At 36.6% G+C, this 18,484-nt stretch overlaps 1 protein-coding gene across 1 annotated transcript in view; it reads right to left on the bottom strand.

Annotated features, from left to right (window-relative positions):
• LOC107556342 (gamma-aminobutyric acid type B receptor subunit 2) overlaps positions 1 to 18,484 on the bottom strand; it is a 269,850-nt gene that overhangs the window by 197,494 nt on the left and 53,872 nt on the right. The window contains exon 2 of the mRNA XM_016239437.1: positions 2,409 to 2,546. Coding sequence (XP_016094923.1) covers positions 2,409 to 2,546 — 138 coding nt within the window. The remainder of the gene's footprint in view (positions 1 to 2,408; positions 2,547 to 18,484) is intronic.

Genomic DNA, 18,484 nt, shown 5'->3' with positions numbered 1-18,484 from the left:
CACTTTATATATATATATTTAGCATACGTATCTCAGTTTAAATGCCTCAGTTTGGTTTTATATTATATTATATTATATTATATTATATTATATTATATTATATTATATTATATTATATTATATTATATTATATTATATTATATTATATTATATTATATTATATTATATTATATTATATTATATTATATTATATTATATTATATTATATTATATCATACTACGGGGCTGTTGAATGCTTGAATCTGATTGGCTGATGAACGTTCTAAGGTGGGCAATTATTTTCAGGGAAACACACGGGAAATGCACGGCAAACGTAGTTCCAGACAGTTCTTGACCGCATTGCATGTCCATATTACTTCGCCAAATAATTTCAGTTATTTCAAAGGTCCTTACAGCCTAAAACAGCAAAAGAACCAAAACCCACAACGGCACCAGCCAAACAAATAAATATAGTAAAATGAACGATAGGATAAAAACGATAGGATAAAAACGACAGATCATTTCCATGTTTTTGCAACAAAATTAAGTTTTTTTTACGAATTACGAAAGCACATACTCTATCTCTCCCCCGCTCTCTCCCTCACAGATGCACACACATACAAGTTTGCACACACTTGTTGATAGCACTACTCTGATGATTTTATCAGTAACATCAGCTTAAAAACTACAACTCTTCTCACAAGCGAGGTAACAACATCGCTGTTCGTGAAGAAAATGAACTTAAAGTTTCACTATTACTAGAGACATTGCTGCCGAACACTTTTGAGAGACGCACAGACTTTCTCTTATTTAGTTATTAACTGCATTAGTCTGCTATCAACAGCTCAATCCTCCGTTACTAGGCCTAAAATGACGTTTTGGAATTAGCAACGGAGGCGTTGGATGAGATGCGGAAGAAATTAATCCTACTCACAATAGTGTTTTAAGTATAAAAACTGGACAAATACCTTGAAATATATCATCTGATCGATGTCTTGAGGTGTGGTAACCATAGTATAAGCAGAAAAATTTATTTTGGTCCATTGAATTCTTAGAAAATAATGCACACCCGAGGTGGTGATATGGCCAGTCAATTAAACCCCTCGTCAATTATTCCTTACTTATATTGTTATATTATACTTATATCATACTTATATCATGACACTATAAGGTAATAATATGCACCTTTTAGGAGTAAATAAGGTGTAACTTTTGAAAAGGTACCGCCCAGTGACAGCTTTGTACCTTGAGTGTGATAATGTATTCACATTTTGTTCAATGTGTTATTTTAATGTGTTTCAATGTGTTTAAAGTGTTATTACACTAATCGGATGCACAGGAAAATTAAAGGGGGATATATTATGAGTAATCAAACTTTCTCTGATCTTTTTAGATAAATGAGTTTATGATACTATGAAAAATAAGAATGTATGAACCCAAAAATTCACCCCCGGAGATATTTATTAAAATTTAAGATGCACTAAAAAACTTATTCAGGGTTGGTTGTTGGCTGGTTAGCATGGGTCAGTAAAAAGCCAAAAAAACGGCATGCTTAATTCTAAGAGAACGTGAAAAATAGTCATAAGATATATTATTACTGTTAAGAGCAAAATACTTAATTCTAATTTCTAACATTATGTGGACCTTGGGGAAAAACATCATAATGAAAAATAATGGATATCCTTGTTTTAAAATTACATATTAGACCCTTTATCTGCTTTTTTGGCTTTTTGTCCATATTTTCAACTTGGAACGACATACACAAATTTCTATTCCTCTCATGGAAACCAGCCACTTTAGCGGAACAGTTTTGGAAAATTGCCAGGTTCTCTTGTTGAAATGTCAGCTGGCTTCGAGACTGACCACACATCTGCCAACACAAAAGTGAAAGCGTAAGAGCCCGGAGGAGTTTCCTCAGTGGAATTCCTTTATAGTCCGCCATGCCTCTCATCAGAGAGATTTTAACTACATTACTTCCTCTAGCCATGTGTGCCGATGGCAACTACTTTTGTCGGCAATGCGCTAATACACAGATTAGAGATATCACTGGATATTGCAAACAAGAGAGGGGAGATATGCTTAGAGTAACCGAACGCTAACTTCCTGTTAAAATCACAGTATTAACACACTAAACACCCCCTCAGGTCTGCTTAAGACAGAGGTCTTTGGGAATTTTACTCATTTTTCCAGTTTTTATCAGCATTGGGATTACGTTTCTGGCTCAGCTTTGCCAACCTTTTGATTAAAGATACTAGTATTTATTTACGTCACAGAGGAAGTCATTAGCGCAAATACGTGGCATGAATTCTTCAAGTATGAGAACCCTCTCATGTAAACATGGCATTTTGAGGGAAAAATATGTTAATGATTATGCAAATGGGTAATCACATTGCAGGTTTTATGAAGCAGAAACTAGCTGTGGCACAAACCTGCACAAGGTTCCACCCCTCCAACGATTCGGCGATGATCGAAGTCACTGACGGACACACTCCTCCAAAGATCATCAAATGTTTCGGACCGTAGCAGATTGCATCAAAAAAGGCCCGCAATCCCTTTGCGTTGTCACACTGAAAAGAGAAAAAGGGAGTAGAATTAAGTCAGAAAAGTCTATAAATATACATAGAATGGTAATGTCAATCATAATGATATAAGCAGTACTTGCTCTCAATTCATCCACTTAGAAACCTTGAGAGCTTTTTCTTGATTTGTACAACCAAAAACCCAGTGCATATTTCTTTCATAATATGGTGTAAAGGAAGAGGGAAATGGGAAAAAAACATGGACCTCGAATTTCTGAATGTGAAAACATGTCTGATGTACAGGAGAGCCCAACTGCTGCGGCACTATGCGCCCATTTCATATCACTATGGCAACGCTCTTGGCTCTGTAGAAAGTGCTGAAGAAAAGAAAAGATGTAGCAGGGATATTGATTGTGATGTGAGCCTCTAACTGTTTTATCTTTTATTTTCTGATGTTGGTAATGATATTTCAGTCCCAGCTAAACACTTCCGAAGGTCAATTAACAGCAGTCGGCTTGACCTGACTCAATCCTGGTCGTAACCAGAAATGTCTCAACACTGCACACAGTGACCCGGTCAAGAATTTCCTCTTGCCTTTTGACCTCGCTTGCTAAAGTGCCTTCTTGGCTTATTTTAACCAAAGAACACATTTCGTTTTGAGATTTAATATAGCAATATCAATATAGCAAAAAAAAAGGGGCATCATCATCATCTATAAAATGGAAAATTATAGTATATGTTAGGGATGTAATGATATCAAAATATCACGATACAATGATATCACGATATGAAGTCCACGATACAATATTTATTGCAAGATAAATAAAAAAAATGCAAGTGAAGAATTGGAAAAAATTTAACATTTTGTACATTTTAAAGTTAAATTATCTAATAAATCTAATACATTTTGAGTCAAATTTAAGAGCTCCAACCCATGTTCTTAACTAAGAAAACTTAAGTCAAGTCAGTGAATTGACTTGTACCTCAAATTTAAAAGGGACACATTTTTGATATACTTTATAAAAATATATTGATATATTAGATTTTTTTTTTTGTGTGTGATAGACTGTCTCAGTCTAAATTACATTCACACTGGTGTTTTAGGAAGCCAAACAAATTAGAATATATTACTAATAACAACAACAACAATGACAGTAATAGCCATTTATTGTAAAACAATTGCACTGTAAAATAAATGAAAATTAATATATTTCATATGTATATTATTTTTGCTTTTTCACTACAGTAGGGAAATACTTCTTTCCTCATTTTTTACACTTGATAGAGATATTTTGAATTTGGACTGCATTTAAACCACTAGCTGTCAGAAATTTGTGCTGCACTTTTAAGCTTTTATTTTGAAGGAAAACTCCAGCTTCAGTGAAAACATGCTTACAAAAACGTGTCTCACTACAAATCTAGTGAAATGCTGTAATCATCTGCCACAAAAAGAAAACCTAACTGGTGGCAGTTGCGTTCCCAAACGTGCACTAAACTCACAGCAAGTGAGTTCACTGCATTCACTGTGAACTGAGCCGTTCTGAGGCACGGAAAACACTGGATCACGAGCTGATCGCATCAACAGTGTGTGCACTTTGCTTTGAAATGCACAGCACAAACAGACTTGGGTGAAGGGATTAAGCCATTATTGTGCTTTTGGTTTTAGTTCTTTTGACAGATACTGTGCCAAAGCATAATGGTCAAAAACACAACTTTAAAGACCTTTTATGTTAGAATAAGAAGTTTAAATATATTTGAAAAACTACACTCTTTGCCCGGAAGAGTTATCGTTTTATATCGTCAAATGACCATGATAATATCGAGGCAGTTTTGCTATCGCGATATCACGATATTAATAATATTGGTACATCCCTAATATATGTATATAATTATATATTTATAATTACTATATGAAAATTATATATATATATATATATATATATATATATATATATATATAAGATGAGCATACATAATTAGATCTGTTTATGCTTATATAAGTACATAAAGTATAAATATATATACACATTGACATATTATTGACATATTATCATACTATGCACAGTTACTTTTAATAAACTATGCAAAATATTATCTGACAGCTGGAAATGAACAGCTTTGAAATGATGATGATTTGATGATAACAACATTTTTGTTCCAACAGAAAATTTAGAGACTTTAGACAAACACTTTTTTCTTTTTTTTACCTAAAATAGTTATGCAACTTAATAATCAAAGCTCAAGGTTGTGCTCCAAATTTGCTGTTCAAAAATCGTAGGTGTCACGTGACCGATCAGGTTGAACGAGCAAGACGCTTCTGTTTCCAGTATGTCTTTGAGCATTTATGTGAAGGCTATTTTTGGCCCACAACCAATGATGATACAACTGACGTTCTTACACAAGCAGTACATCTCTATTTCTGACCCTCCATCATACTTGGTAGTGCTCACTAGCCAGTTAGCTTCAGCGTCAGAAATAGAAGTGTTAAAAAAAGACTGTGGCGTATGAAGAGCAGGAATATGAGATGAGGCACTGCAGGGCGAGTCGATTGAAGTGATGCTGTTCATAATGCTGAATAAAACAGCAGGCTTTTAAAAGATCTAATTTGCATATTTCCTCCATATTCACTTCATTCTGGTCATCAGTAACCACAAAAAATTGTCTGTTCTCCAACAAGATGCTAGTTAAATCCCGACATTACAGCAAGTTTCGAAATGAAAGTTTTCGGGAGTGAAATATGCTGTAATAAGTGACGGACGGATAAGTGCCTCGAACCAATTAAGAACTACTGTGAAAATGAATCACTGCGACAACATTTAACTAGACGCATCATCATCAACAGTCAATTTAAGCTTTACTTCAACCTACTGACCAGGACTGTTGTCTTCAACCGTACCCATGATCATTCAGCCAGTAATGAAGCTCTAGCTACAAATACCATTTCTGAACATTCGCGTTGAACGAAATGTGAGGTAATTGACCATGAAATTGTGGTGCTCATGTGACTGAAACACATTCTGCACTGACATCAAGCCACCTTTGAATACCAGCAATCACAACGTGGTCGCACATCCATGATCTACAGAGCAGGCTTTGGCCATGTTGTCATGGGAACGCACTCCTCACTTTGAACGGTAAATGAAGGAGGAAGCAAGGCCGGCATTGATAGATACAGCACGGATTGGCTGCTACAATCATGATGTTATTAATCAGTATTCAGAGGTGACATTTGAGGGCTTAATTTTGGATTTCACAGAGCTGGTGCCAGACTGAGAAACTTGATGACAACAGCCCACCACCACAACATCATCGCAAACTATTTTAATGGACATATCTCTTCACTAAACTTGTTAAAGACAAGACACACGCATTGAACTTAAAATATTAAACTAAAACATTTTTAACAACATAATGGCATTGGATTTATAGTCACTGGTGTAATAAGGAATATTCTGGGTTTCAACAGCATAATATAACGGCATACCTGCAATGTTGACCATCACAAAAAAAAAACAAATTTAGTAGATTTCAGCAGTCAATTACACTGGATAAATAACACAGATTAAGAGTTATTTTAGTATTGTTTACTATAAGTATTTTTGGTAACACTTTAGCATAGAGACCAATTCTCACTATTAGCTAGTTGCTTATTAGCATGCATATTACTAGCATATTGGCTGTTTATTAGTGCTTAAAAAGCACATATTCTGCATGACCATATTCTACATCCCTAATCCTACCAAATACCTAAACTTAACAACTACCTTACTAACTATTAATAAGCAGCAAATTAGTTGTATATTGAGGCAAAAGTCATAGTTAATGGGTTGTTAATAGCGAGAATTGGACCTTAAAATAAAGTGACCATATTTTTAAATATTTTCAATTAGCTTTTATTTTTTATGTTTTCAGTTATCATTTTATTCCCAGTTTTAGTCTTGTTACTTTTGATATGTGCTTTTGTCATTTTTATTAGTTTTTAGGTAACACTTTAGTTTACAGACCAACTCTCACTATTACAGTACTATTACCTACTTTATGAGCATACATATTAGCATATTGTCTGGTTATTAGTACTTATAAAGCACATATTAATGCCTTACATAGCATGACCATATTTTAGATCTCTTAATCCTATCATATACGTTAACTTAACAACTACCTTTCTAACTATTAATAAACAGCAAATTAGGATTTTACTGAGGCAAAAGTTTATTGAGTAGTTAATAGTTGGTTAATAGTGAGAATTGATTAATGCCTTACATAGCATGACCATATTTTAGATCTCTTAATCCTATCATATACGTTAACTTAACAACTACCTTACTAACTATTAATAAACAGCAAATTAGGATTTTACTGAGGCAAAGGTTTATTGAGTAGTTAATAGTTGGTTAATAGTGAGAATTGGTCCTCAAACTAAAGTGTGACCACTTTTATATTATTATATTATATTATATTATATTATATTATATTATATTATATTATAGTAAGTTTCAAGGTTCAACCTTTCATAGTTTAAGTTCTCACTATTACAGTACTATTACCTACTTTATGAGCATACATATTAGCATATTGTCTGGTTATTAGTACTTATAAAGCACATATTAATGCCTTACATAGCATGACCATATTTTAGATCTCTTAATCCTATCATATACGTTAACTTAACAACTACCTTACTAACTATTAATAAACAGCAAATTAGGATTTTACTGAGGCAAAGGTTTATTGAGTAGTTAATAGTTGGTTAATAGTGAGAATTGGTCCTCAAACTAAAGTGTGACCACTTTTATATTATTATATTATATTATATTATATTATATTATATTATATTATATTATAACTTTCAGGTAAGTTTCAAGGTTCAACCTTTCATGTTTTTGAAGTTTAAGTTTTTCTTCTAATAGTTACATTTCATTTTATTTTAGCTTTATTTTCGAATACTGTAAATTAATTTTAATAGTTGTAGTTAACGATAACAACACAAGCGCTCATTTGAGAAGCTTGTGTTTCTGACACAGTTGTGCTCAGGTTCTGTCTCGTGACAGTCTCTACAAGTAAAATGATCAAAATGTACTTGTCCATGTCAAAATATAAATTTCATGTTCATGTATTTATGCATTTCCTTCAGTTTAAAAAGCCTGAAGGTAGGAAAATGTACAGTCAGCTGTAATTATCATTAAATAAACATCTTAATATTTATACCGTCCCACTCTGCTTCGTGTTCAGAACCAAATCAATTTGGCTAGGATTACTTTACAAAAATGACAGAGTAACTGTACATTATCTGACACCTGCGTTGTCCCATTTACTTTCATAATAAGTGCCTGTGTGCAGTTTACTGTGTATTGCACAAATGCTGCAGACTGAACTTAGAACATTCCTGTAACTGTCTGGGTCAATTTTGGACCCAGAATCAAACAATCCTCTAGGGCCGGCTGCTCAACGAGAGTATGGCAGAGGGCAAGTCTGTGTTTATAGGACTGAGCCCCAAAGTCCTGTCAGTCGAGCCATTAGCATGGTAAGTCTGCCCAGCACAGTGACCACAAGACTTACTGCTGTTGACACACCATCTCTCCTGTGACCGGACTCTAAACCTCCAGTAGACGAGGAGAAACACATATAAAGCCAAATCTCAAGCTCTGAAGCACCGATTATGTGTAGATTCAGAGGATGTTTACTGAATACACCAAATATATCCTTCTAGAAGGAACCAGTTCCCTCAGGAAATACTGAACTTTAACAAACTGGTTATTTATGGAAGCATTAGTAATTATGACAGCTGGTAGAATTTACATATCACGCATTAACCGCATCTCTATGAACAAAACTGTAAACAAACATGTTTTAGTCAGATCATTCACTAGCTTGATTTGCTCATTAATCTGCATGTATCTGATGGAAAATAAAATAGAAGAGGACACATACATTTGCAATTGCAGAAGCAAATGACTCGGAAAGGACAGTAGGCTAAGGATTATTAATGAAACTATTTCCTCTGACATCTTCAGCATCATAAAATGGCCACCCGTGGTATTGTGGCAACAACAAGGGATAATCACGGCAAGTTAACCATGATGAAATGGCTTGTTAACAGTGGCAACGGCAGCAGCTGCACCTGTCGCCAGTTAATGGCAAATTACTGCACCCAAGTATGCAACCTGAAGACTTCAGTACTGGGAGAGAGAGAGAGCGAGAGAGCGAGAGAGAGAGAGAGCAAAATGAGGAGCAGAATGTCTCTTAGAGTCTGCTCCTTATAAAGAGGCTTAATGACACGCACAAAATGACCAAAGGTGCATGCACATACAACTGAAAAAATAAGAAACTAATTTAAAAAACTATTTTGTCACCTTTCATTCGGTAGCCTGCACATCAATGACACCCCATATTCGATTTTCCTTCTTCAATCACTAACCCTTTCTCCCTCTGCAGATTCTACCCGGTAACGAGAACGGGTCTTTCATTGGCCTGTTTTCTAATCAATGGTCACTGAATACTTTTCTGAAACCTTCTGAGGTTATGGAGTTCAATTTGAGCATTCTTTCAGCTCTTAGTTTTTCTATTGTTAATAAAACCAATTCCTGGAATGAAAAACAGACAAAGATAAAAGTCTGCAGTCTGACGTTTATAGGTTAACATTTACAGCACAAATTAGTCTTGTGGTGAGGGCGCTTCTGAAGGAGAAATGATCACATTTTTATTCCACATTAAGGAAATTTGACACAATTTGTGGTAAATGGTTAGCTTTATATATGGCCATTTTACATACACACCAAAGCTGATGTGGAAAGTACAAATGTTCAGAATCTCTCAGGTGATTGTCATAAATATTTTATTTTGTGTTAAGTGAGTGATTTACATATGTATGTAAACAGGGTTTGAAATTAACTTTTTCACTCACCAGCCAATTTGGCTACTAAATTTTTAAGCTACCGGCCATTCATAATTTCTACTAGCCAAAAAAATTAAACAAATAAATTATGAGAAAAAGGCCAGAGGTAAGCCAACAGCTTGAGGCTGTCCACACTGGATGCGACAAAGTGACCATTGCAAATAATTTGTACTTTGTCAAACAGTAGGGCTACATCATAAATAGAATGAGGCATCAGTTTACTGTCTGGGATTTGTCGTGCTGTGCTGTGCCACATCCAGTGTAGGCCGCATCACCGATTATAATGGGTTCTATAGTATTTTGTCGCATCTGTTGTAGACACGATGCGAGTCTTCAGGCATTTTTTGACTTTTCGTTATTGCATCAATGCAAAGGAAACCAGTGCGCCCGCCACACCATTATTTGTTGTGAAGTGACGGATACAGGGCTGGACTGGTGTTAAAATTCGTCCCTGGACAAATCCAGCCTACCCGGCCCTCAAGGGTCTCGAGTTCAGTATTTACACTAAATCTGTGCAGATTTGGCTTACATGAACTTCCTCAAGAAATTAATTAGTAAACATAATTTACGAAAAGTAACCCGCCAAATTGGCTAGTGATTTGACAGCGTTACCCGCCACAGCTGATTTTTACCCGCATTTGGCAGGTTGGCAGGTGTTAATTTCAAACCCTGTATGTAAATGATAGCTAATAGGGGTGGAACGGTTCGCGGAAAAAAATCTAACCGTACGGTTCTCCACACATGGTTTGGCATGCGCTAGGACCGCGGTTCAACTTAAATCTGACAAAGCATCTGTAATATGGTTTGCTATAAATAACACGTAAAACAAACAGGGTTCGGCTAATATACTGTATGTTTCTGTTGATGGATGCACATTCTGGCTTCCCAATACATTACAACAACAGCGATAAATGTTTTTTAAAAAACGTGGACAAACCATTCACTCTTGTTCAATGTGAATGCCGTATGCTGGAATATGTGCATTTATTCCGACATCACCCAGGTGCTGATAGCGTGCGTGCACAGGTGAGACCTGAACAGCACACGTTGATATCTGTGTTTAAGCTAAACTCTTTTAAGCTTTGCCAGTTTAAACATTTAAGAGACGGGGGTCACGAGAACATTTGTGCGTGCGCTCATCCGAAGCGCGCAAACCCGTGCCTCAGAACGCGCGCAAATATTAAGCTTTCTCTAGTATTGTGTTTAAATGGACAAATTCACTAAAAAATTATGTCAAAATGCCCAAAGTGAAATATGCAATGCTGTTTTACATTTCCATTCTGGCTTCCCAATACATTACAACAACAGCGATAAATGTTTTTTAAAAAACGTGGACAAACCATTCACTCTTGTTCAATGTGAATGCCGTATGCTGGAATATGTGCATTTATTCCGACATCACCCAGGTGCTGATAGCGTGCGTGCACAGGTGAGACCTGAACAGCACACGTTGATATCTGTGTTTAAGCTAAACTCTTTTAAGCTTTGCCAGTTTAAACATTTAAGAGCCGGGGGTCACGAGAACATTTGTGCGTGCGCTCATCCGAAGCGCGCAAACCCGTGCCTCAGAACGCGCGCAAATATTAAGCTTTCTCTAGTATTGTGTTTAAATGGACAAATTCACTAAAAAATTATGTCAAAATGCCCAAAGTGAAATATGCAATGCTGTTTTACATTTCATTACTTTATTCAATTTCTGTACCTGAAAACTAATGTTAGACCTACCTAAAAAAAAACTAAAAATCACTGTTTATTTTATTTGCATCTTTACTCTATTGTATTTATTTGTGCTGTTGCTTGTAGTTAGATAGATCATTCTTATTTTCTTTATTTTTATTTGACAGTATAGTTTTTGCCTAAACATAGCACATACCGAACTGTACAGAAACAATGACTCTAAAACTGTGATACAAACCGAACCGTGAGTAAGTTTAACCGTTCCACCCCTAATAGCTAATAAAACTAACAGAATGAACAATAAATGGTATTTATTGCTTCATAAAATGTTTTATTTCTCCTTAAAACACTCAATGTGGGCGGACATTTGTTGTGTATAAAACCACTCACTTGTTAACTATCCCCCTCTCTCTCTCTATCTCTCTCTCTCTCTCTCTCTCTCTATATATATATATATATATACAATACCAAAATACAATATACTTCATTACTGTATTTATGCAAATAAAATGTTAAAGACCTACAGTACATGGCTAAAGAGCAAAGAGAATTATAAACGAATATGTTTACTTAATACTACGTAATATAATGTTATGCTTGGCACTAAAAGTGATTACCCAAAAACCCCAAGCCCCTCCAAATTATTTCCCCTTCCTGTTTGTCCTTAAGAAAATGGATGCCCTTTTCAAACTCTCAGCATTGCACATCAAGAGTTCAGCATGAGAAATCAAATCAAAGCTGTCATTATGTCCAATTTCATTGTTTAAAAGCATACAGCATGAAGAGATCAGCATGGCACTCATGCAGATGCATGTTGTTACGTTCCCTCCAAAGCAGGAACCGGCCTAATCCCACCCGCCACCAGCATCATCACCCAAATCAAAATACTGCCAAGATGTCTGGCATAAAAATACTTCTAAAACAGGAAACATGGTTCAAAAGGATGCAATTTCAAAATAAGGCTATTATTCATAGCACTGCTATTACAGATTCTCTGTTCATAGATATTGTGTAATTTGATGTTTATCGTAAAATAAGGTCCTAAATTACCTTATGTATAGTGCAGCAAGTACAGTAGGGACATCAAAGTGCTGACAATTAGGGTCACGTACGGTGTTCCTGTCCAAAAGCCAAGGGCTGAATTTCTCATTGCATCTAGAGCACACAGGCATGAGGGCAAAAGCAGCCCTGTGCATTTGTTCCCCTTCACTGGGCTCAGGGATCCATCCAGCTCCACTCACGCGCATAAATCCACCTCGATTTTTAAGACCCCAAGACAAGTGGCTTGGGCATTTGGACATTTGTGACTGCAAACCAGTACCATGCTTGCTGTGGGAATTTTTGCTTGAGATGTTCACACCTTAGTGTCGCATGAAACTGAACCAAGTACTCTGGTTTTGTAAGGTAACACGGTGGAGTAGCTGAGAGGGTGCATTGATTGACTAATGCCAAGCACACAACACAAGACCAAAGCTATTCACCCTGCTAACATTGAACATTTTTTGCGTCTTGTTTGTCTGCAAACGCACATTCTCCACCCTGACTACAGCTATGATCCAGAAATTGGTTAACGGATCAATGACAAATTAGAACATCCAAGGAAACTTTAAAACAAGTGCCAGATGTACTCATGTATTCATGTTGGTTTCATATGATTTTGACTGTACTAAAAAATTTATAAAATTTTCAGGAAAAATTTTATGATTAATGAAATAATTATTTAAGATATAATGTGGTGTAACCATTAGTTAAAAATGCATAACACATTTCCTTACACCTTGAATACATAGATTGTAAACATCTTAAACATAATTTAAAAATAAATAAATAAATAAAATAAAATATACCTAATAAAAAATATAAAATATTATTTTCACACATAACAGGAATTATTCTGTAATATCTATAATTTATATTATAAATACATTACATTTTTGGGGAGTTGCACCATTTACAACTTTAACTTTGCCTTATAAATAATTCATATATATTCTGATATTTTAAAAGGATTTTGACTTTTGTACACATATCAGGAATTATTAATTAATTAATACATTACATTTTGGGGGAGTTGCACCATTTGACATTTTACAACTTAAACTTTGTCTTATAAATATTTCATATATATTCTGATATTATAAAAGTGTTTTGTCCTTTGTACACATATCAGGAATTATTAATTAATACATTACATTTTGGGGGTGTTGCACCATTTGACACTTTACAACTTTAACTTTGCCTTATAAATAGTTTATATATATAGTTTTATATATTCCATGCAGAGACTTTTTTTCTCTGCACATTGGCAAAAACCTGGCACTACTGAGTGAATCAACCACCGCACATGTAATGTAGCAGCTTAAGCATGAACATGACACACTCATGAACTTTGGTGGTATTTAGGGGGCTATGCCAAGACTAGTGTTGAATTATTGCCATCTTTTCCAGAAGACTAGAAACTGTTGACTGTTGTGAACTGTAAAAGCCATATTGTTTTGAGTGCACTGAACCATTATTAGTGGTTTGCGGTTATCAGGGGCCCTCAGTATAAAGCGGCTTGTTTGAGTGATGAAAAATGACAAAATGCATTAAAAATTCCCCCAATCCATCACCTCCAGAGGAAGCTGTGCTCAAGGCTCTGTTAAGCAAGAACGAAGCATCAAGCAAGTTGCATCACTGTGGCATCAAGGTATTTTCAGACTCTGAGATTATCAAAGGTTCCCACCTGAAGATGAACGACACTGTATACAAACAGTAAGGAGAGCTATTAGTATACTGCTCCAAGAAGGTTTAAAACAGTATATCTTTGTAATTGGTGGAAATGTGGAAAGAGACAGAGCGAGAAGGATGGCTGTGGAAAGGAAGGCCATTATCAAGTTAATTATTTCTTGGCCTGAGGTCCTCCATTCTCCCCAGGATGTCTCCTCCGGAGAGCCAGGGAGGGGAGGCGGGGGTAATTACTGCCATTTTGGATAATTGTGGTGATGTGGCGCTCGGTACAGCATCAGGCCGGGATAAAAGGCAGAGCGTAGTCAGGGATGAACACGGGCCAGCTCCGAGCCTGTGTTCGGCCCTCTAGAGTTCCTTTAAGTGGAACATCATCTAGTTCACTTTCCCAAAAGCCCTTTCTTTGCAGTGCTTTCCTAAAGCAGTCCTATGGCCTGAAAAACTGCCTTTCAGATGGAAATCTCTTCCTCTTAAGTGGTAATTTAAACAAACGTGTTAAAATGAAATTCAGTCAGTGGATAACTCCATGATTAATACAGTACGTTCATACATTAATTCCTTCCAGCGAAGGCGATTTCCAGAGCACTTTTTGGGCTGAAGGTGCCAAGAGTTGTGAACACAACTGAATTATCTTCCCAGCTGCCACAAAGAGATTCATTGCACATGATTGCAGAGACCCTGAGTAACCCAGAACTTGTAAGTTCCTCCTTTTTGCTGACAGCTAACATGCCGTTGATCCATGGCTCTGCTGGCAACATGTTATTACTTAGACTACCACTCCCTGTCTGCACAGAAATCCCATTTTCAAGCGCAAGCCTCATCCTAAACGCTCATACCGCTTCCATTTATTTGTCATTACGCCTGGTGCCATGGCTGAGGCCATTAAACATCCCGAACGAGAAGAGAAAAAATTTTTGCGAGCGACGATATACATACAGCGGATCCTCATGCATGAAATCAGCGATATGTCTGATGGAGCTTTGTTTCTTTGGCGGGACTTAATGATGCTTAATGATGCTTCTGATGGGGAAATGGCGACTATGGAGCATGTGCTGGTCATTCTGTGAGACAAGAGAATGACATAACCACAGTTCTGGTTGTGGTAAAATACTCCTCTCGCTCAAGGCCCAAATACCCACCCATCTGATTCAGCCCATAATGCTCAGAGTAATGGGAGCCATTCATCAACCTGACTGCTCTTGGACACAAAGCTGAGCAAAAGGTGGACGGCTGACTGACATGGTCATATTAAAGTCTGCTCTGAGACTTAAACTATTTGGAGTCTTGTGACAACAATGTCCTGCATCTGTCCAACATAACTCCATTTAATCAGCTGCACGATCGCTCCACGTCTAGACACTTGTTGAACTAATACTGTTAATATCCTCATGACAATCCTCAGATGTAAAGCATTGTAAAGGCACAAACATATGAACAATTTGAACAATTTGCACCACAGCAAAAGGCATCACATTTACAATACCTGAATTGTGAATGAGTTCGAATTGAATGTGATGACATAAAGAGACAGCGTACAGCAAAATACTGGCAAGAAAACATCTTTGTATTGAATGATTCTCACAATCTGCAGGCAAAAAATAATAAAGCAAGACCAGGTGAACAGGTCAACAGGTTCTTCAAATGAATCATTCAAAATGACAAGTCACTGGTTTGGGTAAAATAAATCCTTCACTGAATTAATTCACTGAATCACTGTTTCACAGGTAATTCATCTAGTTCACTTTCCCAAAAGCCCTTTCTTTGCAGTGCTTTCCTAAAGCAGTCCTATGGCCTGAAAAACTGCCTTTCAGATGGAAATCTCTTCCTCTTAAGTGGTAATTTAAACAAACGTGTTAAAATGAAATTCAGTCAGTGGATAACTCCATGATTAATACAGTACGTTCATACATTAATTCCTTCCAGCGAAGGCGATTTCCAGAGCACTTTTTGGGCTGAAGGTGCCAAGAGTTGTGAACACAACTGAATTATCTTCCCAGCTGCCACAAAGAGATTCATTGCACATGATTGCAGAGACCCTGAGTAACCCAGAACTTGTAAGTTCCTCCTTTTTGCTGACAGCTAACATGCCGTTGATCCATGGCTCTGCTGGCAACATGTTATTACTTAGACTACCACTCCCTGTCTGCACAGAAATCCCATTTTCAAGCGCAAGCCTCATCCTAAACGCTCATACCGCTTCCATTTATTTGTCATTACGCCTGGTGCCATGGCTGAGGCCATTAAACATCCCGAACGAGAAGAGAAAAAATTTTTGCGAGCGACGATATACATACAGCGGATCCTCATGCATGAAATCAGCGATATGTCTGATGGAGCTTTGTTTCTTTGGCGGGACTTAATGATGCTTAATGATGCTTCTGATGGGGAAATGGCGACTATGGAGCATGTGCTGGTCATTCTGTGAGACAAGAGAATGACATAACCACAGTTCTGGTTGTGGTAAAATACTCCTCTCGCTCAAGGCCCAAATACCCACCCATCTGATTCAGCCCATAATGCTCAGAGTAATGGGAGCCATTCATCAACCTGACTGCTCTTGGACACAAAGCTGAGCAAAAGGTGGACGGCTGACTGACATGGTCATATTAAAGTCTGCTCTGAGACTTAAACTATTTGGAGTCTTGTGACAACAATGTCCTGCATCTGTCCAACATAACTCCATTTAATCAGCTGCACGATCGCTCCACGTCTAGACACTTGTTGAACTAATACTGTTAATATCCTCATGACAATCCTCAGATGTAAAGCATTGTAAAGGCACAAACATATGAACAATTTGAACAATTTGCACCACAGCAAAAGGCATCACATTTACAATACCTGAATTGTGAATGAGTTCGAATTGAATGTGATGACATAAAGAGACAGCGTACAGCAAAATACTGGCAAGAAAACATCTTTGTATTGAATGATTCTCACAATCTGCAGGCAAAAAATAATAAAGCAAGACCAGGTGAACAGGTCAACAGGTTCTTCAAATGAATCATTCAAAATGACAAGTCACTGGTTTGGGTAAGATAAATCCTTCACTGAATTAATTCACTGAATCACTGTTTCACAGGTAATTAATATAATATAATATAATATAATATAATATAATATAATATAATATAATATAATATAATATAATATAATATAATATAATATAATATAATAAATAATTAGTGCTGTCAAATGATTAATCACGATTAATCGCATCCAAAATAAAAGTTTTTGTTTACATAATATATGTATGTATGCCGTTTATATGTATTATGTATATATAAATACACACACAAGCATGTATATATTTTAGAAAAATATGTTATATTTATTTATTAAGTATATTTATTTATAATCAAAATTTTATGAATAAACATAAACATGTAAATATTTTCAAAATATATACTGTATGTGTGTATTTATATATACATAATAAATATACACAGAACACACACATATATTATGCAAACAAAAACTTTTATTTTGTATGTGATTAATCGCGATTAATCATTTGACAGCACTGATAATATAATATAATATAATATAATATAATATAATATAATATAATGCATTTGGGGGCCTACTAGAGAATCGAACTTGTAACCCAAAGGTTGCGGGTTCGAGTCTCAGGTCCGGCAGGGATTGTATGTGGGGAGAGTGAATAGCCAGTGCCCACTTCCACCCTCAATACCACGACTGAGGTGAGACCCTTGAGCAAGGCACCGAACCCCCAACTGCTCCCCGGGTGCCCACTGCTCAGGGTGTTTGTTCACGGTGTGTGTGTGCATTTGGATGGGTTAAATGCAGAGCACAGATTCCGAGTATGGGACACCATACTAGGCCACACTAGGGTTGGGCCGATAGACGATGCCTTCGTCCATCGCCGATGGCTGATAGACATCACGATGTTGAGCCGGCATCGTGATTCCCCCCCATACCCCTCGCAATCCGCCACTTCCCAATACCGTGTTCGGAAAGAAAATGACATGTATACGGAACCCCTAAAGGGAATAAATACGAGATGGGAGGAAAATATATATTTCAATATTTTCCCTCGCAGTTATATCATTGGGTAATTATACTACATATATTTCGGGCATCAGGGAGTCACTATTATACCTGGCATTGAAACTGCTTTTGAATGCACGATCGCTTTTTAGTTTCACTTTCACTTTCGAGATTCCCGATCGCACGTAGTCTGTTTAGCGGCAGTACTTACCACACATTTGACAAGATTATATGTTTGTCAGTGGTGCTCAGGATATGCTAATCATTCGCCATCATCCTCAGTCATCTCTCCTTACTCTGTTTATGTGGTAAGTGAAATTTTATTTACTGTAATGTAACAGGCAACTGTTACACCGTGTCTACACCGGACGTGACAAAGCGACCGTTGAAAATAATTTGAACTTTGTGTCAGCACATCATAAACAGAACGCGGCAGCAGTTTACTGTCGGGAATTTGTCGTGTCGCGCCGCACCGCATCCAGTGTAGACAGCATCACTGATTATAATAAGTTCTATACACTGATCTATATATAATGAATCTCTATTATAGATCAGTGGTTCTATAGTATTTTACCGCGCCGTTCGCGTCCGGTGTAGACACGGTGTTAGGAATTGTTATTTGTTTTCTGTGCCTTCTAAGGATTCATGCTTCAGGCACACTCCCGCCCCCGCCGAT

The sequence above is a fragment of the Sinocyclocheilus grahami genome, unplaced genomic scaffold (genome assembly GCF_001515645.1).
Source record: "Sinocyclocheilus grahami isolate Dianchi unplaced genomic scaffold, SAMN03320097.WGS_v1.1 scaffold565.1, whole genome shotgun sequence".
NCBI lineage: Eukaryota > Metazoa > Chordata > Actinopteri > Cypriniformes > Cyprinidae > Sinocyclocheilus > Sinocyclocheilus grahami.
Note: the sequence above shows the minus strand (reverse complement) of the source record. Positions and strands in the feature narration are given on the sequence as shown.